Source organism: Lepisosteus oculatus, chromosome 25 (genome assembly GCF_040954835.1).
Source record: "Lepisosteus oculatus isolate fLepOcu1 chromosome 25, fLepOcu1.hap2, whole genome shotgun sequence".
NCBI classification, from domain to species: Eukaryota; Metazoa; Chordata; class Actinopteri; order Semionotiformes; family Lepisosteidae; genus Lepisosteus; species Lepisosteus oculatus.
The window spans coordinates 11,395,334-11,419,092 of record NC_090720.1 but is presented as its reverse complement, the minus strand read 5'-3'; the positions used below and the strand labels follow the sequence as shown (position 1 = coordinate 11,419,092).

Below are 23,759 nucleotides of genomic sequence, written 5' to 3'. Positions count from 1 at the left end.
GCCAACCCCTCCTAACTCGTCCAGCCCCACTCTCTCCCTCCCTCCCTGTCTGCTCCCAGTGCTCTTGCCTGCACACTCCTCCTCTCTCCACTCTGCCGTTGGAAGTTTCCTTTGGGTGTCTCCTTGTCCTCGATCCTGCCGGTCTCGGGCTGAGGGCTGTGCCCAGTTGGTGTTGGGGTTCTGAGAAGACGGTCACCATGTGCAGAGTCCGGCTCCTGTTGTGCCTGGCCTTGGTGGGGTCCCTCTGTGCCCTGTCTCACGCAGGTATGTCAGCAGTTCCTCAGAAGAGATCGTTCCGGTGGTTTCTGTTCAATCCTTTTTCCAAATGCGTACCCAAACTCCTCCGAATTCCCAGAGGGCTTCAACTCTTCTGCTGTGATCGTTTTTTTTGGAGGGGTTGTGGGTTATCTGTTAATACACACAAACGCTGTCTTTCTATGCTATGGTCGTTGTTTTAAAGAGTTTTGTTTCAGCCTGTTTGCTTTTTAATTGATGGCTCACATGTAACTCTGAGGAGGTGAAATGTGGAAATTCTGGTAACCCTTTTTTGATGATAGATTTTTTGGAGGTGGAAATGGCATTTGGAAATATTTTGCAAAGAGAATTTATAAATAAAAGACTGGTAGAGTGACACAAATGGGATAACGCTTCTGTCCACTGACCGCGCGCTAGCCACTAACCCTAATGTTGACTGTTCTGAACCCTAACGCCCGGATCATTTGTAGAAAGTAACTTGTTCTATCGCTAATATTTTAGAACTGTGTTAGTAGCTAAAGTACATTTACAAAGTGTAATGTTGCCACCCCTATTTGGAAATGTGACCCAGATTCTTAATGGTTTGAGATTATTTTAGTATCTGTACATGTTGTAGTTTCAAAGCCCTTTCAACAGAAAGATGTGCTTTTGCCATTGTCTAGTAGGTGGCAGTTTGCATGACTCCTTGCTCTTGAGTATCATTTACCAGGTGTTTTTATCAGGCAGTATGTTCCTGAGAGACGTGTCCCGCAGGGCTGGAAACAGGCCAGAGGCTGTGTGTCTCACTAGTGTTGCCTTGTGCTGCCAGCGGACATGCAGTAGAGTCCAGGGCCACCAGTGAGCTGTGTTTGTTTCATAGTCCCTTCCTCCTGAACGGCGAAGGTCTTGACAGCAGACGTCGGTGTCAGGCTGTGGGTCTGCGGTGCCGGACTATCTTGAGGGGTCCGTGTGGGAAGGGATATCCCTGGGAGGCACGCGATGGGCTAGGCAGGCGTCTGAATGATACTCCCTGACCGAATCCAGGGCTGGAGTGTGCCTGCCGTCACACGCGGGCGAGAACAGAGAGAGAGAGCTGGTCTATATTTAAGTGTGCTATTTGTGAGCCCAGAGCAGCGTGTTCGGCCGGCCTGTCCCATGACTTCTCCTCAAAATAAGGAGGTCATGTAGGACTTCCAGCCCCACCCCCGCCCCCTGACTCTTCATTAAATCTGGCTCCTGAGTCACAGCCACGTCGCCTGTCTCTGACCCCGCTCCCACCTCGGACAGGTGGTTTCATATATGCTTTGCAGGAAAGGCTCTGGGGCAAAGCCAGGTGGAAACCAGCAAGACTGGTTGCCATAAACCAACAAACACCAAAGAAGACTGGCACCTCCAAGCCCTGACTTACCACACCTGGCACATAGGACCTGGTACAGTACATAACACCTGGTACATAGCACCTGGTACATACTGTACAGCTGTATGCAAAGGTTTGGGCACTTGTTGTCAAATTGCATGTTTCACAGAATCTCTAAGTGAAAAGAAGTTAACACAACCTCTGCAGGGTACAAACTTAAACATGACACATTTCGGCACATTTTAATGCACAATTTATTTGCTGAATTTAACAGATTGGAAAAAAATAAAACAGTAAATGTGGCATGTGCAAACGTTCGGGCGCCCTATCAGTCAGTACTTACCAACACCTCCTCTGGCAGAAATCACAGCTTCCAAACGTTTCTTGCAACCAGCTAACAGTCTTTCTATTCTCACTTTAGAAATGTTTCCCACTCTTCCTAGCAGAACCCTTCTCGCTCAAAAATGTTTTTAGGTCTTATTGCATGCACTGCATGTTTGAGATCTCCCAATCTCAATAATTTCACCTCTGGGGACCAAAACCTTAATCCAAATTCCAAAACCTTAATTTTTCATTCCTGTGAGAACTTTATGGTTGATTTTGAGGTTTGTTTTAGATCATTGTCTTGCTGAAATATCCAGCCTCTTTTCAGCTTCAGCTTCTTCACTGACTCTGGGACATTAGCTTCTAGGATTTGCTGATATTCAGTAGAATCCATTCCTCCCTCTATCCGCACAATATTTCCTGTGCCACTGGCTGCCACACAACCCCAAAGCATAACAGATTCACCCCCATGCTTTACAGTTGGCAAGGTGTTCTTCACCTGTTCAACAGTTTCTCTCCAAATATACAGTATCTTTTGTGGCTGTGGCCAAAAAGTTCAATTTTTGTTCATCAGTCCACAGCACTTTGTTCCAAAAGGTTGGCTTATCTGGTATAAGGTATAAGGTATTGTTTTGCATGCTTCAGGTCATAGAAAAGGTTTCCTTCTTACATCTCTTCCTTTCAGATCATTTTTCTGTAAGCAATGCTGTACTGTGCGCCTGTGGACCTCTACCCCAGTGTCAGCTGAACTTTTCTGCAGGTCCTTTGCAGCGATATGTGGGTTCTGTTTTGCATATCTGACCAGTTTACTATCGGAGATTCTTCTGGGTCTTCCAGATCCTGTCTTAACTTCAACAGTTCCCCTTAACTTCCATTTCTTAATGATGCTTCTGACGGTGGAAATTCCAAGCTGGAAGCGTTTCCCTGCTTTGTAAGACTCAATTCTTTATTTTCAAGTCCTCTGTCAGCTGCTTAGAGGAGCCCATGGTTGTTGAAAACTGGCACAACATCATTAGAGATTAGAAGGGTCAGAGTATTTATTCTTCTCTGGAATTTTGAGGCCTTAAAAATGTATTATTGAATCAAACTTTTGCAAAAGCCACATTGAGTGTTTTATTTTATTCAGTTCAGCCAATGAATAGTCATTGTGCATTCAGATGTGCAGAAATGTGTCATGTTTAGGTTTGTACCCTGCAGAGGTTGTGTTCACTTCTTTTCAATTAGAGATTCAGTGAAACAAGTGGAATTTGAGCAGAGGTGCCCAAACCTTTGCAAACAGCTGTAACACCTGGCACATGACACTTGGCTCACCACGCCTGGCACATACAGTTGCCAAAGTTTGTCTGGTGTCCATAAACCAGCAGGAAACACAGAGGGAAACTGGCACCTCCAGGCCTGCCACATAACACCTGGCTCACCAAACACATCCTGATTACACGGTTTGTCTGCTCTTTAGACTCTCAACGAGATTTCAAGGAAAAGAGCTGTTTCCCTCCATAGAGCCTGTGCCGGAGCTGTAAGCTTTGCTTAGTCCGTTCCTGGTGTCTGGGTATTGAAGAGACATTGGATTTCAATCTGCCTCTGGGTGCAGTCAGGGATGCAGGATGTTTCCACAGTCAGTGTCATTCTTTAGCAGGAGGCAGGTATCTCCCTGGCCTGCGCTGGCAGTGAGAGAGCCAGCCCCTCGGTTTACCTCCAGGGCCTGGTTGTATTAAACACAGTACGTTTCAAACTTGGAGACATTGACGTCCACGTTTGCAACACCCGGAAAGCCAACTTAGGGTCTGATTGACTTTCAGGTTCATGGTTTCTATACATCTACGAATGTAATATTCCTTATACCAAATACCACTGCTTGCTTGTCAGAATCCTCAAATGATATAATATCGTTTAATAGTATTCCAAACATTTTGCATTCTGGAGGGCAAATCAGTGCTCTTCTTCAGAGGACCACAACTTGAGCATGACCTTGTAACCTTAAGTGGAGATGCGAGTGATCCATCTACACAGCCATGTAGAAAAATATACCTGGTCAATACAGAGAACACGCAACAGCAACAGGACACCGGTCTTTATACAACTCGCCAGTCAGCAACAGAGAGATTTACAGCATTGCGCAGTTCTGTAGTAACAGCTGGACGCCATTCAGCACATCTAGCTGCCTTGTTAGTTAGGAGTTAATTAATCCAAGGACCTCAGTCCTTCAAAAGTAGGGTTACTGCACGTCTGGATTTTACTGGACACATCCTCCTTTTAGCTCCTTAAATTTCTGTCCGGGCTGGATTTTCAAGTATCTTAAAATGTCCAGAATCCTACTCTTATTCTTTAGCCCTAAAGGTTTTCAATTCAGAATGCTTTTTGTGCAAATATCTATAAGTACAAATAGAGCCAGCACTTCTCCCTCTGCTCTATTTCGATTTAGGAAATCTTCAGGAGAAACCCAGTTTGAAAGAAGCCAGGGTATTGGCTCCAACAACGTGGCTGGGTGGGTTGTTACAGAACCCTTTCCCGTTCTTTTGCGAAACTGAACAGCAGAAAGCTCTGGAAAAGTGACTTGTTTTGAGCTGGCTTCACAAGGAAGAATTCACTGGCCAGCCGACTGATTGTTTTAGCGTTCCTGTGGAGGCTGAGAGTCCTGGCAGGTCTGGATGAGGAAGGGTAAAGGCTTTTGTGACACAGTGTCTCTGCTGCCAGGAAGGATGTTGCTTGATGCTATAGCTGTTCCCCCAGTGGGTAAACTGGAGATGGACTCCAGTATTTTTGGCTGTAATGGGAAGCTGTTTGGCAGAGTGGCACACGGTATGGAAATAGATGTGTTCCCTCCAACACGACAGAATATATCCCAGCTGCCTCACACAAGACACCCTCTCCAATACACACACAAGCTCACAGCTCGACAAATGTACAAAACCTCTCACACACAGACACCCACACGTATACTGTACACTCACTCTCTCACTGTCTCACACACACACACTCACACACACACACTCACTCTCTCACTGTCTCACACACACACACTCACTCTCTCACTGTCTCACACACACACACTCACACATATACAGTACGCTCACTCTCTCCCAGTCTCACACACAGACACTCACACACATACACTCACTCTCTCACTGTCTCACACACACACACTCACTCTCTCACTGTCTCACACACACACACTCACTCTCTCACTGTCTCACACACACACACTCACTCTCTCACTGTCTCACACACACACACTCACTCTCTCACTGTCTCACACACACACACTCACTCTCTCACTGTCTCACACACACACACTCACTCTCTCACTGTCTCACACACATACACTCACTCTCTCCCAGTCTCACACACAGACACTCACAGACATACACTCACTCTCTCCCAGTCTCACACACAGACACTCACTCTCTCACTGTCTCACACACACACACTCACTCTCTCACTGTCTCACACACACACACTCACTCTCTCACTGTCTCACACACATACACTCACTCTCTCCCAGTCTCACACACAGACACTCACAGACATACACTCACTCTCTCCCAGTCTCACACACAGACACTCACTCTCCCAGTCTCACACACACACTCACTCTCACTCTGTCAGTGTCTCACAGAGCCTCTCTCACACACAGTGGCAGATGGAGGTTTTCCTGTCTGCTGTCTGTGCGCTGGTCTGGAGGCAGCTGCTGCTGTTGGTTTTCTGAGCAGCAGAGTTTCCGCAGGAGTTTGTGTGATGAATGGCTTCTGAATCCCACACAAGCTGTGAGCAGGGGTACATTTCCTGCACACAGCGCAGTCAGTAGAGCAGAGAACAGCCTTCTCTAGTGCCCCCCTTTCCCCCTGTACCACACTGCGCCCCCTTTCCTCCTGTACCACACTGCGCCCCCTTTCCCCCTGTACCACACTGCGCCCCCTTTCCTCCTGTACCACACTGCACCCCTTTCCTCCTGTACCACACTGCGCCCCCTTTCCTCCTGTACCACACTGCGCCCCTTTCCCCCTGTACCACACTGCGCCCCCTTTCCTCCTGTACCACACTGCGCCCCTTTCCTCCTGTACCACACTGCGCCCCCTTTCCTCCTGTACCACACTGCGCCCCTTTCCCCCTGTACCACACTGCGCCCCCTTTCCTCCTGTACCACACTGCGCCCCTTTCCTCCTGTACCACACTGCGCCCCCTTTCCTCCTGTACCACACTGCGCCCCTTTCCTCCTGTACCACACTGCGCCCCCTTTCCTCCTGTACCACACTGCGCCCCTTTCCTCCTGTACCACACTGCGCCCCCTTTCCCCCTGTACCACACTGCGCCCCCTTTTTCCTCCTGTACCACACTGCGCCCCTTTCCTCCTGTACCACACTGCGCCCCCTTTCCTCCTGTACCACACTGCGCCCCTTTCCCCCTGTACCACACTGCGCCCCCTTTCCTCCTGTACCACACTGCGCCCCTTTCCCCCTGTACCACACTGCGCCCCTTTCCCCCTGTACCACACTGCGCCCCTTTCCCCCTGTACCACACTGCGCCCCCTTTCCCCCTGTACCACACTGCGCCCCTTTCCTCCTGTACCACACTGCGCCCCCTTTCCTCCTGTACCACACTGCGCCCCCTTTCCCCCTGTACCACACTGCGCCCCTTTCCTCCTGTACCACACTGCGCCCCTTTCCTCCTGTACCACACTGCGCCCCTTTCCCCCTGTACCACACTGCACCCCCTTTCCTCCTGTACCACACTGCGCCCCCTTTCCCCCTGTACCACACTGCGCCCCTTTCCTCCTGTACCACACTGCGCCCCCTTTCCTCCTGTACCACACTGCGCCCCCTTTCCCCCTGTACCACACTGCGCCCCTTTCCTCCTGTACCACACTGCGCCCCCTTTCCTCCTGTACCACACTGCGCCCCCTTTCCTCCTGTACCACACTGCGCCCCTTTCCTCCTGTACCACACTGCACCCCCTTTCCCCCTGTACCACACTGCGCCCCCTTTCCTCCTGTACCACACTGCGCCCCTTTCCTCCTGTACCACACTGCGCCCCCTTTCCTCCTGTACCACACTGCGCCCCCTTTCCTCCTGTACCACACTGCGCCCCTTTCCTCCTGTACCACACTGCGCCCCTTTCCCCCTGTACCACACTGCGCCCCTTTCCCCCTGTACCACACTGCGCCCCCTTTCCTCCTGTACCACACTGCGCCCCTTTCCTCCTGTACCACACTGCACCCCCTTTCCTCCTGTACCACACTGCGCCCCTTTCCTCCTGTACCACACTGCACCCCCTTTCCTCCTGTACCACACTGCGCCCCCTTTCCTCCTGTACCACACTGCGCCCCCTTTCCCCCTGTACCACACTGCGCCCCCTTTCCCCCTGTACCACACTGCGCCCCCTTTCCCCCTGTACCACACTGCGCCCCCTTTCCTCCTGTACCACACTGCGCCCCCTTTCCTCCTGTACCACACTGCGCCCCCTTTCCTCCTGTACCACACTGCACCCCCTTTCCCCCTGTACCACACTGCGCCCCTTTCCTCCTGTACCACACTGCGCCCCTTTCCTCCTGTACCACACTGCGCCCCTTTCCCCCTGTACCACACTGCACCCCCTTTCCTCCTGTACCACACTGCGCCCCCTTTCCCCCTGTACCACACTGCGCCCCTTTCCTCCTGTACCACACTGCGCCCCCTTTCCTCCTGTACCACACTGCGCCCCCTTTCCCCCTGTACCACACTGCGCCCCTTTCCTCCTGTACCACACTGCGCCCCCTTTCCTCCTGTACCACACTGCGCCCCCTTTCCTCCTGTACCACACTGCGCCCCTTTCCTCCTGTACCACACTGCGCCCCCTTTCCTCCTGTACCACACTGCGCCCCCTTTCCTCCTGTACCACACTGCGCCCCCTTTCCCCCTGTACCACACTGCGCCCCCTTTCCTCCTGTACCACACTGCGCCCCCTTTCCCCCTGTACCACACTGCGCCCCCTTTCCTCCTGTACCACACTGCGCCCCCTTTCCTCCTGTACCACACTGCGCCCCCTTTCCTCCTGTACCACACTGCACCCCCTTTCCTCCTGTACCACACTGCGCCCCTTTCCCCCTGTACCACACTGCGCCCCTTTCCTCCTGTACCACACTGCGCCCCTTTCCTCCTGTACCACACTGCGCCCCCTTTCCCCCTGTACCACACTGCGCCCCTTTCCTCCTGTACCACACTGCGCCCCTTTCCCCCTGTACCACACTGCGCCCCTTTCCTCCTGTACCACACTGCGCCCCTTTCCCCCTGTACCACACTGCGCCCCCTTTCCCCCTGTACCACACTGCGCCCCCTTTCCTCCTGTACCACACTGCGCCCCTTTCCTCCTGTACCACACTGCGCCCCCTTTCCTCCTGTACCACACTGCGCCCCTTTCCTCCTGTACCACACTGCGCCCCCTTTCCTCCTGTACCACACTGCGCCCCCTTTCCCCCTGTACCACACTGCGCCCCCTTTCCTCCTGTACCACACTGCGCCCCCTTTCCCCCTGTACCACACTGCGCCCCCTTTCCCCCTGTACCACACTGCGCCCCCTTTCCTCCTGTACCACACTGCGCCCCCTTTCCTCCTGTACCACACTGCGCCCCCTTTCCTCCTGTACCACACTGCGCCCCCTTTCCTCCTGTACCACACTGCGCCCCCTTTCCCCCTGTACCACACTGCGCCCCTTTCCCCCTGTACCACACTGCGCCCCCTTTCCTCCTGTACCACACTGCGCCCCTTTCCCCCTGTACCACACTGCACCCCCTTTCCTCCTGTACCACACTGCGCCCCTTTCCTCCTGTACCACACTGCGCCCCCTTTCCCCCTGTACCACACTGCACCCCCTTTCCTCCTGTACCACACTGCGCCCCCTTTCCTCCTGTACCACACTGCGCCCCTTTCCTCCTGTACCACACTGCACCCCCTTTCCTCCTGTACCACACTGCGCCCCCTTTCCCCCTGTACCACACTGCGCCCCCTTTCCTCCTGTACCACACTGCGCCCCCTTTCCCCCTGTACCACACTGCACCCCTTTCCTCCTGTACCACACTGCGCCCCCTTTCCTCCTGTACCACACTGCGCCCCTTTCCTCCTGTACCACACTGCGCCCCCTTTCCCCCTGTACCACACTGCGCCCCCTTTCCTCCTGTACCACACTGCGCCCCCTTTCCCCCTGTACCACACTGCACCCCTTTCCTCCTGTACCACACTGCGCCCCCTTTCCTCCTGTACCACACTGCGCCCCTTTCCTCCTGTACCACACTGCGCCCCTTTCCTCCTGTACCACACTGCGCCCCTTTTCCTGAAGTCTCTATGCACAGTTCCTTTCCCACATAGGGTTTGGGATATTGTTACTGTCAGTTTGCTTTGAGAGCCATAAGAACAAACACTTTGTAAGTGACTTCATGTCATTGGCTCAGTAGATTTAGTTAGGGATCGTCCTTGTAGATGTTTTTGCCTACAGAAGTGTTTTTTCACGTGTTTTATCAGTATGGAAACAGGCATGCCTCTGTTACGTCTGTAAAAGTGCCAGATTCTGTCATCAACTCCAGTCTGTGATCCTCTGGCTCCTGCAGGAGAATCTGGATCTGACTGTGTGTCAGAGCCCTCAGACCGTTGTCTCTATTTATTGTCTTTATTTTTCAAATGTTTTGCAGTTGTTAGTTGTTTTAAACAGAGATGGAGTCCTAGCACTTCTGGATGGTGGTACAATATAGTAAATTATCTCTGGGGGTTAGTAAAATAATAAGAACGATAAACTGAAATAATTCTTGGAGAGGGGGAGAGCCAGTTAAAAATGCTGATCAGGATCATAACAGCGATGTGTCAGGTGTGTCTTCCTGTGTCCCACCATCAGCAGAAGCTAAGACACACGAAGAGAAGATAAGAGAGACAAGGAGATAAGACTCTTCCAGCAGTTTGATCCAATTCAGATTTGCCAAGCTGCAGGTGTTTATGTGAAAGTCGAGCACATGATCGTTTTCTTTTAGTGCTCTGAGTAAGTATTCGCAGACACACACGTTTGCAGTATTAAACCTGTCCTTTTCCTGCATTACCATTGTAAAGTGTAAGAGCCGGTAAAACCCGAAATGGAGCAGACCGATATGCAGTGGGAGTTGGATTTCTGTGTGGCCTTATTCTAGCCACCTGGGATCAGTACGTCTTTCTGTGAGGGCGCCAAGAGTGGTGGTCTGGATTTCCGTTCTATTCCCAGAGGTTCCCAAACTGGATTCCACTGAGGGTGGATCCTGCCTGGACTCCGCAAAGGAAGCACCCCCTTCCTGTCCCATTCTTCATCTTCTGCGTCCCTGATCCTCCTCCTCTGGCTGTGAGCAGCCCGGCCGGGAAGCTGCCGAGCCCCAGTTCAGTGACTCACACTGCAGCTGGGGGAGGCAGCACAATGGGGAGGATGCTGAGTTAGGAGCTCATTGTGTGCCATGAACCTCCTGCACAATACAGGCTGTCCACGCTCAGCCATGCCACAGAGGTCAGCTCCTGGGCAGAGTCCGGGCTCGACAGGGCAGCTGGGGGAGAAACATCTGTCTCCGCCACTCTGCCCTAATCATAGTATCCACCCAACCCACAGAGCAGCAGGACTCGCACAACTGAGCTGCCTCATTCGCGATTTCCTGCGTTCTTCAGGAATATCCTTTCCGTTTGTTTCAGGCCTATTGAAAAACCAATGACGTGGGCCGCGCTTTGCTGATAAGGCATGGGTGGCTCCAGAGATTTGGTGCTATTTTTGAAAAACCATTCTGCTGCTCTGCCTTTGTCACAATCTGTGCCCTTTTAAAGTCAGCACGGAACTGTTCTGTAATAAGCAGGCTAAGGCAAGGTCGTGGTACAACAACTCATTTCTGTTACTTGTAGTAAGGCTTTCTGCAGTGAGACTTCTACCTCAGTTTCAAATCTTCCGTTTTTTGGGGGCTGGGATCAATCTACATCAAGAAGAAATACATGTATACAAGGCTTCTGAAGGGAAAAGAAACTACCAGTATAAAGCGCTGTCGATACCTGGGCATCTGGCCTCTCGTTCTGCTGGCCATTGGCTTGACCATAGTCCCCTCTCTGTTCTCTTTCACCAGCTCCATACAGCGCTGGGAGCCGGGTTTTAAGAAGCACTACTGACATCCTGTCTCCTGTTTCAAGACCAGTCTTTCATGCTTGAAAAACCTAATTATCCAGCGGAAACGTCGTTTCTCAGGAGGTTATCAAACATAGAAAGGGCTAAAAGGAGCCGAGCTAATTGCAGTATTTTAAACGTCAGTGTCGTTTTACCTTAACGGAAGGCAGAATTTGTAGATTTTTTTTTTTCATCTGAGACAGAGGGTCATATTCATAAAACATTTTCCACTGCACTTTTTTTTTTACACGGTTGAAAAACAAACCCCTAATAGTACGGTGCTTAAAAAAGGAAATATTGAACAACCCGCAAAGATTTCTGCTTCTTCGTAATCTTCACCCGCCGCTCCGTCTTCAGTGTGATTTTTTTCTTGTTAGCACAAAAAAAAGTCGCGTAATGGGAAGCAAATAATTCATGAGAACAGGCCTTGATCTGCTCCAGGCTGAGTACAGATGACTGCTTCATCTCCTGTTTTCAACCTCTTTTTTTTGCTGGAATAGTTGGTAAGCACAGAGCGTTGCTGTCTAACCACAAACAACCTCCCCACTTGTCATCAAGAAGATTGTCCACCAGCAAAATCGGAAGGAAAAAAAAAACAGAAATAAAGACCAGCGAAAACAGTAGCGAGAAAGAGCCCCGTTCAGGGAATTTGTGGAGCTGCTCTTGCAGTGCTCAGGCCTGGCGTGGGTGTGGGGTTTGGAGCCGAAACAGACAATCGAGTTGGCGAGCAGAGCTCTGTCTGTGGGCAGGCTGCAGGCTGGGCATCAGGGGAGCCCAGGGCAGTGTGTCCGTGCGCTGCCACTGGGGGACCTGGGACTGTGCAGGGGAGAAAACAGAATCAAAGGAGTTGGAATTTTTACCAGACCTTCCTGGATTTGGGATGTTACTGCTGAAAGCTCGTGGAAAATATGAGAAGCTGGCCATGTAGGAAGATAGAGGGACGTCCCTGGTTATTAACTCCAGCCTGTTTTTGATCTCAGATTGCGTACTGGCTTTTACCATAATATTAGGGGGAAGGAAAGCTGCACAAGAAATAAGCCGACTGAATTAGAAGGAAAACAGCATCCCGCCAAAGTACTGGCATCAACCACACGGCTGGGCAGCTTGTTCCACGCTCACAAGCCTTTGTGTGCAGAAGTACCTCCTGTTCTCAGTATTAAATGTGCTTCCACACAGTTCCCACTCCTGCCCTCTGTTGATGTTTCACTGTTCATCGAAGAATCACAGGATCGTTTCATATTTCCTTTCGATTGATAACCCCCATCTCACTAGGAGACGTTTGCTCAGACACGGTCATATGCAGTCAAGCTACAGTACGTAGGGCTTCTCACTTAGAAGACAGGCACCAGCTGTAGAAGGATCAATGGGAAAGAGGAGAGCATCTTCAATTGGCATACTAATTGCTTTTCAACGATCAAATAAACACCCATACACACAGAGATTTTACGACATTGCCCTTAATAATATCAGCCTTCATCATGCCCTGTTTGATGCATGCAAGGCCTAGCTTGCCATACTTCAATGTGGTTGTGTGTGCTCCATATTGTGCTTGGTGTTGTGCTCCACATACAGTACCTTCTCTCGATATCAAGTCTGTTGCCCTTTTTGAATGGCATGTCTTTGCTCCTCGGCGGCATAAGGGGAGGAATTTCCAATGCCCCCCCTCGCTCTCCCTGGTGAGACAGACCCAGACATGAGCTGGACACCACGTCCCCGTCTCTCTGCTGTCGGACGTACAGGACAGTACGTGACGGCGTGCCTCTCTGCTGTGCTGTCATTCCACAGCCTCAACTGCTGGCCCAGAGTTCAGCTCGGCATCACCACTCACGACAAGGGAAGAGGGACTAGAGAAAAGAGCTACGTCCCAGCCGCCAGAGGAGGCAGCCACAGCTCCTGCAGGCACTACGGTCCTGGTGGGCTCAGCACTCTCCACGAGCACATCGGACCCTGTGAGTACATCGGTCCCCGCAGGCACAGGGATCGACACGGAGGAGCACAGTGAGACAGGCGCACCTCAGAGCAGCACAGCCCTGCAGAGCACCGATGAGGACAGCGCCACACCCACAGCACAGGTAGAGGTGGAAAATGGTAAGAGCTGCCTGCCCCCCTGCAGTCCTCTCACACCAATCCATGACACACTTTTTTGTCCAAGCCCCTGTTTTATGTGTGAATATTTAACAGATTCTTAGACATTATTCTTTTTAGGTAGTGGAGCCAGACAGCACTGTGGAGATTTGGTTAGCATTGCTGCCTCACAGTGCTGTGCCCTGTGGGTTTACTTCCTGGGGTGCTGTCTGTGTGGAGTTTGCATGTTCTTCCTGTGTTTGCATTTGTTCTGGTTTCCTCCCACAGTCCAAAGCTATACTAGTAGGTTTATGGGCTTCTTGGAAAGACTGCCCCTGCAGTGGAGTGTCATACTGTCCAGGCTGTATCCTGCCTTGCACATGCTGCTTGCTGAGATAGACTCAACCTCCCCCATGACCCTGTATTGGATAAAGCAGTTAGAAAATGGGTGGAAGGATGGATGAGCTCATGAGTGACACATCACAGCCCATTGCCAGACACGGATAAGGAGTCCAAGTTGGTAACTTGTATTCGCATAACAATTAGAAGATGACACAATCATCGGTTCATCTGTAATGCAATCATCAGTTCGTTTTCTCTTAAGAGCCCCTGTTCCAGATTTAGAGCTGTCGTTTGTTGATTCATGCAGCGTTACCACCACAGTCCGTGGTCTCAGCTTGGCACCAGCTGGGGAGACTCCTGTTCTCGGAGCGCCCCCTGTGGGGCTCGTACTGCACACTCACCCACTACACACTCATCTGGAGGACCCTAGGAGTCATGGCCAAATTGTTTTGTTCCTATTAGTTGGGCAAGAATACGCTATATAAAGTCAGGATGTTATAATGAAACCATCCATCCATTTGATTTCTAAACCGCTTCATCCAGTACAGGATCACAGGGGAGTTGAAACCTGCCCAGGCAAGCACAGGTGTGAAGTAGGATACGTCTGTCCATCACAGGGCACAAACAGACATAGACACACTCACACCAGGGCCAAATTTGCCAGGAGCCAATTAACAAACTAGCGTGTCTTTATACTGCGGGAGGAAACCGGAGCATCTGGAGGGAACGCACGTGAACATGTTCTCTCACGCGAGGGAGAACATGCAAACTCCACCCAGACAGCACCTCAAGTCCAGGGCCCCAGAGCTGCAAGACAACAGTGCTCATGACTGCCGCCGCCCTGTTTAGAATCAAACCTGTTAGAAAAATGTATTTTGACACTAAAGCAGTCAGCTTCTGTGGGGGATGTTTTGTGTTCATTTGTCAATCAAGCTGGATGAGGAAATATCCTCCACTTGCAGCCTGCAGACTGTGAGAGGAACCGAGCAGCCACACAGCCGGAGTCTGTGTGTGTCTCACAGGACGGCTCTGCTGCTCCTGTCAGCGAATTTCACTGCCGTCCTTCCTCCCCTCTCTCCAGGGACAGACAGCACGCTGCTGGTCATAGCGATCGCCGCCGGCGCGGCCTTGGCCGTCATCGTCATCGTCGTCGTGGTCATCATTGTGGTGCGGCGGATGGGCCGATACTCGTGAGTACAAAACCATAGCCGCTCCATGCCGGACTGGAGCTCTCTGGACCTGGGGACACTCTCTCACACTCTCTCACACTCTCCGGGCCTGGGGACACTCTCTCACACTCTCTGGGCCTGGGGACACTCTCTCACACTCTCTGGGCCTGGGGACACTCTCTCACACTCTCCGGGCCTGGGGACACTCTCTCACACTCTCTCACACTCTCCGGGCCTGGGGACACTCTCTCACACTCTCTCACACTCTCCGGGCCTGGGGACACTCTCTCACACTCTCTGGGCCTGGGGACACTCTCTCACACTCTCCGGGCCTGGGGACACTCTCTCACACTCTCTCACAGTTTCCGGGCCTGGGGACACTCTCTCACACTCTCTCACACTCTGCGGGCCTGGGGACACTCTCTCACACTCTCTCACACTCTCTCACACTCTGCGGGCCTGGGGACACTCTCTCACACTCTGCTGGCCTGGGGACACTCTCTCACACTCTCTCACACTCTGCGGGCCTGGGGACACTCTCTCACACTCTCTCACACTCTGCGGGCCTGGGGACACTCTCTCACACTCTGCTGGCCTGGGGACACTCTCTCACACTCTGCTGGCCTGGGGACACTCTCTCACACTCTCTCACACTCTGCTGGCCTGGGGACACTCTCTCACACTCTGCTGGCCTGGGGACACTCTCTCACACTCTCTCACACTCTGCTGGCCTGGGGACACTCTCTCACACTCTGCTGGCCTGGGGACACTCTCTCACACTCTCTCACACTCTGCTGGCCTGGGGACACTCTCTCACACTCTCTCACACTCTCTGGGCCTGGAGACACTCTCTCACACTCTGCTGGCCTGGGGACACTCTCTCACACTCTCTCACACTCTGCTGGCCTGGGGACACTCTCTCACACTCTCTCACACTCTCTGGGCCTGGGGACACTCTCTCACACTCTCTCACACTCTGCTGGCCTGGGGACAGCCACACACCAGCTCTGCAAAGCCCAGCTTTGCTCAGGAGCAAATACAGTGCAAACACTTCCTTTAGTTTTGCCTGGGAATCAGCAAGTCTACTACTACTACTACTACTACTACTACTACTACTACTACTACTACTACTACTACTACTACTACTACAGGTACTGCTGCTGCAATTACTAGCTGCTTTTGCTATCGATTCTGCAACTGCTACCAGTACTTCTGCTACTACTACAGTATTGCCACGAGTGCCATCATTATATACTGTATAACTAGGCATTTAGAGCACGTTGATATCCCGAGTGACGGAAGTGCATGAACTGCAAGGTCATTGAGCAGGTCCTCAGTTTTACATCTCAGCTGATGAACAAGGCACAGGGAGGTGCGGTGGCTCTTAGCAGGACACGCAGCATGTCCACAGATCAGCTGGGGTTTGTATCGGGAAGCTCTTGTTTAAGCGCTGGACCAGCGCTGGTCAAACAGTGTGATAGTCTGGATGTGCAGAGACGGCAACTGTAATGGAAGTACCTCAGCATTTCTCTCTCATTTCCTCGTCTGATCACCGGTGCTCTCCGTAGAGACCCTGAATATCTTTCAGGTTTCTTAACCTTGACTTGCCAGCCGTTGCACAAGCTTGTGGTCAAAGAAAAGCTTCAGCAGCGCAGGGGCCTCTCGGTCCAGTGCACCCCAGTGCAACTCCTCTCAAATCGCAGCATCCCTGTGCCTCTGCCGCAGAGTGAGGCGGCTGTCCTACCGCACTGCTGGCTCTTGTGAGTGCTGGAGAGCTCCGTGTTCAGTGGTGCTCAGCCTCTGGGCCTGATGGATCCAGATGGGTGTGGCACTTCCTGACAGGACAGGGCTGAACGTCGTACTCCTGACTGAGAGCAGGGCCAAGCTTCAAAGTCCATAACAGACATTTTCCCTGCCAAACCTGTGCCTCCCTTTCACTGTTTCTGCGAGAAGCAGTTTCTAATGAAAAAAGGAGAACACGCAAAATCCATAAGAGCAACCCCAGAAAAATCTGTCATTTTTGAAACATTTTCCTAAAATGAAACCATTCTTAGCAAAGGCGAGCGAAAACGGACCGCAGGATGGGAATCAGGGCCAGTCGGATCTAGGAGTACTAGAAGCAAATATTTTTTAGCCTCTACTCTTCCCCCTCAGTCTCCCACCACACCCCATCAACATCGAATAGAGCCGTCGTGCTGCTCTGTCATGCCTCACAGTGGCACTCTGGGAGTCTCTTGGCCTGCGATACCGTAGTCGGATTGTCGTACTTCTAAAGGAACCTTCCGGATGAAGGCTGTGGCAGGAGGCAGGGGCGCTGAGGGCCAACAGCCTTTCCAGACCCCTGCATTGTTTGAATATTGGTTTTAAATGTACCGGAGTAATAAATGGCAACACAAAGTAAATGACCATGCTAATCGTGTTATTGTGAATACCCTGACAGCACACAATCTAAACGGCACAGTAAACTCCAACAAACTGAAGGCCTATGACAGTAAGACAGCCAGAATATTATGGTGAATAACACTCTCTATACTGTAGTTTATGCCATTGAAAACAGAAAAACGCTGTCATGTAATTTGTAAACTAGGTGAACATGTCGTGTTCGAAATTGTGCATATAAATCGTGCCAGTACCACGTTAAGATTACTACCCAAATGATTGTTAAACTAAAAGCACAGCACTGCAGTACGGTACCAGTCGTGCAAATGACAACAGCGGGGCTTTGCGTGCACAAAATCTCATGTTGTGGCGAGGCGGGTCTCCACTGCCAGGACTCCAAAGCTGCTTAGCGGACCTTGACACATCGTGGACCGCAAAACAGTTTTTACTCCGGCCAGAGTGCTGAATGAACGTTTTGCTTTGCCTTTTCCCAAAGGTCTGTAGTCATTTTGACCACGGCTCATCGGGATGGCCGAGCGGTCTAAGGTGCCAGAATCAAGGACTCGTGTCTTTTTAATTTGCTCGGGTGTTCTGGTCTCCGAATGGAGGAGTGGGTTCAAATCCCACTCCTGACGGCAGCGCTTTCCGGGGCACAGCGATGGCTCTGTGGCTGAGGATCTGCGCCTGTGGCTGGGAGGTTGCCAGTTCAAATCCGGCAGAGGAATCCTACTCCATTGGGCCCCTGAGCAAGGCCCTTAACCCCAACTTCTCCAGGGGCGCTGTATAAATGGCTGACCCTGCGCTCTGACCCCAAGCTTCTCTCCCTGTGTCTCATGGAGAGCAAGCTGGGGAATGTGAAAAGGTAAATTCCTAATGCATTAATAAAGTGATCTGATCTGTAACTGGAAAATCTGCAACGCGCTAACATTGTTCATCATAAACAATAATGAGACAGAGACCTTCAGAGACCCACAGGCCCTGGGGTCACACCCCCACCCTGATCTCCCCCTGGCAGGAGCAGCTGAAGTGCGCGGAGGGCTGTCAGCCGCAGTGTGGGGTGAGGGAGGGGTAAGGGAGGTGATTCAACATCCCTCCAGCTGCTGCTGCTAGGAGGCCTCCGCCGCCAGTGTGGTGCCCGTGCGACGCTGTCAGAGAGCCCCCTGCCAGCGCCGAATCCCTCGGCAACCGCGCACAGAGTCTCGCCACAGGAGGGGGCTCGGGGTCCCCCTCTGCCTGCTCTCTGCGGCAAAACTGGAAGAAACAAACGAGCTGATCTCCGGCAGCGGGGCTGACACCTGCTGGAATTCATTCGCTCCCGTCGTTCGGTGTTGAATAATTGAACAGCGCTGAAGAACGAAGGAGGGGACGGCAGCATTTCTTACCCCCTGAGAACAGCTGACACGGCAGCGCTCTGTATTGAAGCCCCTCCTTGAGCTGAATCTGCTCTGAGCGCTGATTCTACGGGCTTGCATTTAGACTCTCCAGGATATGGGAGAGGGGGGCTGCATGGCATAATCTCACTGGGGACGCCTGCCTTCCTCATCGAGGACGTGAGTGAGACTGATGCAGAACGCTGAAGAAAAAGTAGCTGATGTTTGGGGCAGCACAGTGGTCACCATTGCTGCCTCACAGCACGAAGGCCCCCGGGTTCAATTCCTGGGGTGCTCTCTGTGTGGAGTTTGCATGTTCTCTTTGTGTTTTAGTGGGTTTCCTCTGGGTACTCCGGTTTCCTCCCACAGTCCAAAGACATGCTGGTAGGTTAATGAGCTTCTGGGACACTGTGCCCTGCTGTGAGTGTGTGTGTATGACGTGTGTCCAATAATGGACTGGCGTCCCCTCCCATCTTGTGTCCATCGGTTGCTGGGATAGGCTCTGGCTCCCCCGTGACTCTGTACTGGACAAACTGGTTAGAAAATGGTCTGATGGATAGATGATGTTTGATTTGCCGTTTAGCAGTTCCAAGCGATATGAATGAGAAAATGTTAGATTTAATTTTTCATCAAATGGTACGCGTCTGAATCGATTATGCTTCAGCGTCTGAATCGATCCAGTTGTGATAAGCATGTTTTGTTTCTGTTTAAAGCCCATGGTGTCATAGTGTCGCCTTCACTGTGGTCGAAGACAAGCTCAACGTCACTGCCTTGTCGAATGTGTTAAGTGTCTCTAATTATCATCACAGGTGCTGCTCTCGATTGGAAGTAGCAAAAAGTTCTCACAGCACTGAAGCAGTGACTGTCACGCCCCACACTCTCCCTCGCAAACACCCTTCTATTCCTGTCACTCCCCACTCTCCCTCACAAACGCCATTGCATTCCCAAACCCACTGTTTCACAATCACATTCCTAATTGAACCCATCACATTCCCACATGCAGTAGATTCCACAAATTCTCACTCTCAAACCAATTATCCTACCACATCCCTTTCCTTTCAGTATTTAAGGTTCCTTCTCACTCCAACTCTTGCTCACTATTGAGAAGCCTCTTGTAGTATTCTCCTGTGTGCATTTCCCAGCCTTCTGACTGATCTCCTGTTACTAACTCTTTCCTCCTGCCTTTTGACCTCGCCTTTTGGATTGTCTTTTGGAAATCTCCCATTACTGGACCCTTTGCCTCCCTTTTCGACCTAGCCTCTGGATCTTGTCTTTTGGATTGTCCTTTTGCTAGTCTGTGTTCTGTGGGATTCACGGTCACGCACGAGGATCCTCCTATTCTACCAATAGGTTCCCTGACAGTGACAAGCTTTTGTTCTGTCCCTTGTCTAGTTCAGTAAAGGCATCGTCTCAGCAGTGAGTGTCACAGGCGACTATATCTAGGGATTTGTTTTTATCACAAGAGAAGGCTGATATAATCTGAACCTGACTTGAACACCATGTACAGCTGAGGTTAGCAGCTTGCACCCTTTACCGTGACCTGAGCGAAGAATTTAAAGAAAAGCTGGTGTCCAGCTCTGTAACCCAGACCTGTCAAGCAGAGGGAGTTCAGGTGGGCAGCTGCGTCAGCATGCGCAGTCTGCAAAGGAACAAGAAACAGGTTTATTACCTGCTGAAAAGAGAAGAGGGAAAACGTAACGCTTTCACTTGAAGAAGGCTTCAAAGCCGAAAACGTTGTGTTTTCTCTCGTCTCTTTTCAGCGCGTCAAGCAGAAGACCTTTCGTCTCTTCCTCTCCTGCTCGAGGTGTGAGTTACTGGAAAAACTGGCCTCTGTCCCCCAGTGGAGTACTATAGTTTCATCACTTGCTAGTCCAGTGCTGTTTGTGGTTGTTTAGAGCTGCAGTCAATCAAATGAACTGCGGTGAAATAAAGTATTCTACAGACTGAAATTGATGAGAAATCAGTATCTGAAATCTTCTACAGTAAAATGAAATCCTCAATATCTCACTTGGATCCTATTCCCACTGTTGCATATGATCAATGAATTCAAGATCTGGACTTGTTCATTTGAACCTTAAATGTACTGTTATTATCCATTTGTTAAAAACAGAACTATTCTGTACACTTATCCATCTGGAACTTTTTCCTGCTTTTAACACTGTTGATAGTGCCATCTAGCTGAATATATTAGATAAGGTAATTGAAATGACTGAAACTGCTTTGTCAAAGTTTAAATCTTCTCTAACTGATCTATAACGATTAGTTTGAATTCGGCTTTATTCCTCCTTGGGAAAGTTTATCATGTGTACTGCAGTGCTCAGTTTTGATTTGTTTCTTTTCAGTTGACATATTTTACCATTGGGTTACCTCTCTGTGCTGGGGTCCTGGGTTCAATTCTGGACCTAAGGTGCTATCTGGGGGAAGTTTGTATGTTCTCCCCATGTTTGCAGGGTTTTGTTTGGTATGTTAACAAAGACATACTGGTATAAGTTCAAAGATATAATCAGTTTGTTAACCAGCTTCTGGGATATGTGGCCCTGGTGTAAGTGTGTGCTTGTCTGTGTGTCTGTGTAGCCCTGTGATGGACTGGCGTCCCATCCAGGGTGTACCCTGCCTTGTGCCTGATGTCTGCTGAGATAGGATACAGCTCCCCCATGACACTGTACTGGAAGAAGCAGTTAGAAAATGGATCAAGGGAATGGGTTACCACTGGGTTAGAGTCATAAGCACATAGGCATCAGCTGTCATTCCTATGCTGACAACTTTGAAAATTGTTTACATGAATCTTTGCTTTTTCAAGCTCTGTCTGCCTTGTCAAACTCTTTGGGTGATAAATTTATGCAAAAAAAGACGGTGCAATAAAATGTTTTACTTATGGACTCGACTCTTAACAAGAACAGAAGTTGAGCTAATACCTGCTTTTTCCAGGCTTGATTATTACCATGCAGTGCTCACAGGCGGTTCCAAACATTCTTAAGTTGCAGCATATCCAGATCCCAGCTGCTCAGCTCCAGGCTAAAACTAAAATGCATGAGTATACTGTTTTTTAGCTTTCTTGTGCTGGTTCCCTTGGCTGTGCATCTTTAATTGCTTAACTGGTTGGGCTCCTATCTACATCGGTGAACTGTTAGCTAACTACACACCTGAACATTGTTTGTGCTCTTCAAAACGCTGACATGGGACACAGGACTTTGTGTTCTTCTGCTCCAAGGTAGTGGAACGATCACCCAGCCCATATTAGACCTGGGGGGCTTTTTCAAACTCAGTAGTGCAGCAAGGACACAGGATCACAATCGGGAAGTGTAAGGGAGTGACATATTGGATAGAGAACAGGAGAAACACTTTACACAAGTGAAGCTGACATGGGCTTCCCAGTCATATGTTTGGGGCACAAACTCTCCTTTAACTTCGGTAGTAAACTACCATTTTCATTAATATTTTACAGTAAAATGAAGAAACAGTTTGAAACAGTGGTGGTTTCAGTCCACTGTTTCCTTACCACCATGAATGAGGAGCTGCAGGAATGAAGTTTTTTTGCTTGACCGTGGTGAGGGTGGCAGTGGCTGACCCAGCCCGCCCTCTCACTCTCCTTCCTCTTCCTCTTCCTCTTCCAGCCCCTGAGCAGACAAGCCGGCCACAGGAAGCCCGCCCAGCGTTCTGGAAGCAGGACAGTGTCATTTCCTGTCAAACACCAACATCATCCCGACGGCCACATAGAACAGCCAGGATTCTAGAATGTCTCTGGGGTGGGGAGGAATGCTGCCCCCTGGAGGACACATTGACACACTGCAGCCTTCAGCACAGTCTCATATCCCTTACAGATATGACTCTGAATGGCAGGATCTGTAAACACATTTTTAAAGATCTGCCTTGCAGTCAGAAAGCCCACATTATCAGAGTTCATTGGCTCCAATAGTTTACATTGGCAACCACAAATTAAAGAACAAACAAAAGAGCAGATTCCTTGAAACCCCCCTTCAAGCAAATATTAAATATTGATTTAGAGGAGGACCATCATACACTACATGAATAGACAGAGAGGAGAATTATTGGTAAGTTCTTAGTCATTTATGAACATGAAGTAAGAAACCACAACAGAAGAATATAATTAGAAAATCACATCTAATAATGTATGTGACCACAACCTACAGTAAAATACTCCTCACGCTACAAATGAGATTTTACATCCTAAATTGGGTGTGTTTGATTCCTGGAATGTAGTGTCTATTTTTGGCAGTTCCTTACTTCATGATTGTGACTAACCAAAGACGAGACTGGTGATTTCACCTCTGGCAGTGTATTCATGGGCTATTGTACAGCTCTGCTCTAGCCCCACACACAGTTTACACGCAGTTTTTTTAAGGAGTTTCAGCAAAAATGTTTTTTTTTTCCAACTAAATGTAGTTTGAAAAATCACAAATTAGCCTGTAAAAAGCGAGCCGTGTTTTGCTGAACCATCTTGAGGTACACAGAGTGCGCATCTTGTAATTATGTAAAGATGTGTTATACTGTAGCTAATCTGTGCAACACTGTCCATGGAACGCTTGGCACTATGTACCCTACTGGGTTAAATGCCTCAGTTTCCCCTAAAACAGGGCCATGAAGAAGCTATATAATCACACTCACCTCCTACCAAACACTTAACTCCTACTGTAGTTCTTCCCCAGTCGCTCAGAGAGTGGAAAAGGTTGAAGATATGTGTCTTGGCCCAAGGGTCATGGTACCCAATGAATATTCCCCATTCTTCAACGCTGCTCTTCTCCTGTTGAGTCATGAAAGTGTCAGGTTTCTAAGCAGGAGTGCAGTCTGCCCGTGGCTAGTCCGATAATGCCCACTTGTAGAGCTTCATTCAAATTATTCTCCTCTGCAGTAAGTAATGAGGCCAAACCTTTTTAGTCAATTTCATCCTAATCTGGTGAAACAAACCTCAAAGGAGCTAGTCTTAAACATTTGTTTTCCTGTTAACGGGAGTAAGAGTTCGAGTAAATGTCTAGGTAAAAGCCTTAGTCAGTTATCAGTGCACGACGTTAATCTGAATGGCGTCTTGAAGTCTTCCCGACAGGCTGTGAGGTTCTGCTGAGGCTTCACAATGCGCCTCTGCTTTACATACAAACTCTAGGCCTTTGTTTGTCGCAGGGTTAAATTGTTGCAGTTGAGTTTGTTTTCTTCTGTAATTGCAAAATTTTCTTCTTTTACTGTTTAAAACAAAATAAAGAAACACAACGTGTCCTCTGTGGTGAAGACTGCTTTCTTTTACCAACTGCTTGCAAAGGGGGTAAGAGCTTCATTAAGTGTCGGTGCTCAGGACCAAAGCCGCTGGACTTTTTCAGAGAATCTGTTATCCTTTAGTTTCCAGTCTCCACCCTAATGCGGGCTCTTTGTTCACTGCTTATCTAG

The 23,759-nt window shown here is 50.0% G+C and overlaps 1 protein-coding gene across 1 annotated transcript; it reads left to right on the top strand.

Annotated features, from left to right (window-relative positions):
- pdpn (podoplanin) lies at positions 1–23,591 on the top strand. The gene is made up of 4 exons (XM_069183784.1): positions 1–264; positions 12,824–13,126; positions 14,526–14,634; positions 21,977–23,591. The coding sequence occupies exons 1-4, from the start codon at positions 198–200 to the stop codon at positions 21,981–21,983; spliced, it is 486 nt and encodes a 161-aa protein (XP_069039885.1). The 5' UTR covers positions 1–197; the 3' UTR covers positions 21,984–23,591.
- The last annotated feature ends 168 nt before the right edge of the window (positions 23,592–23,759 follow it).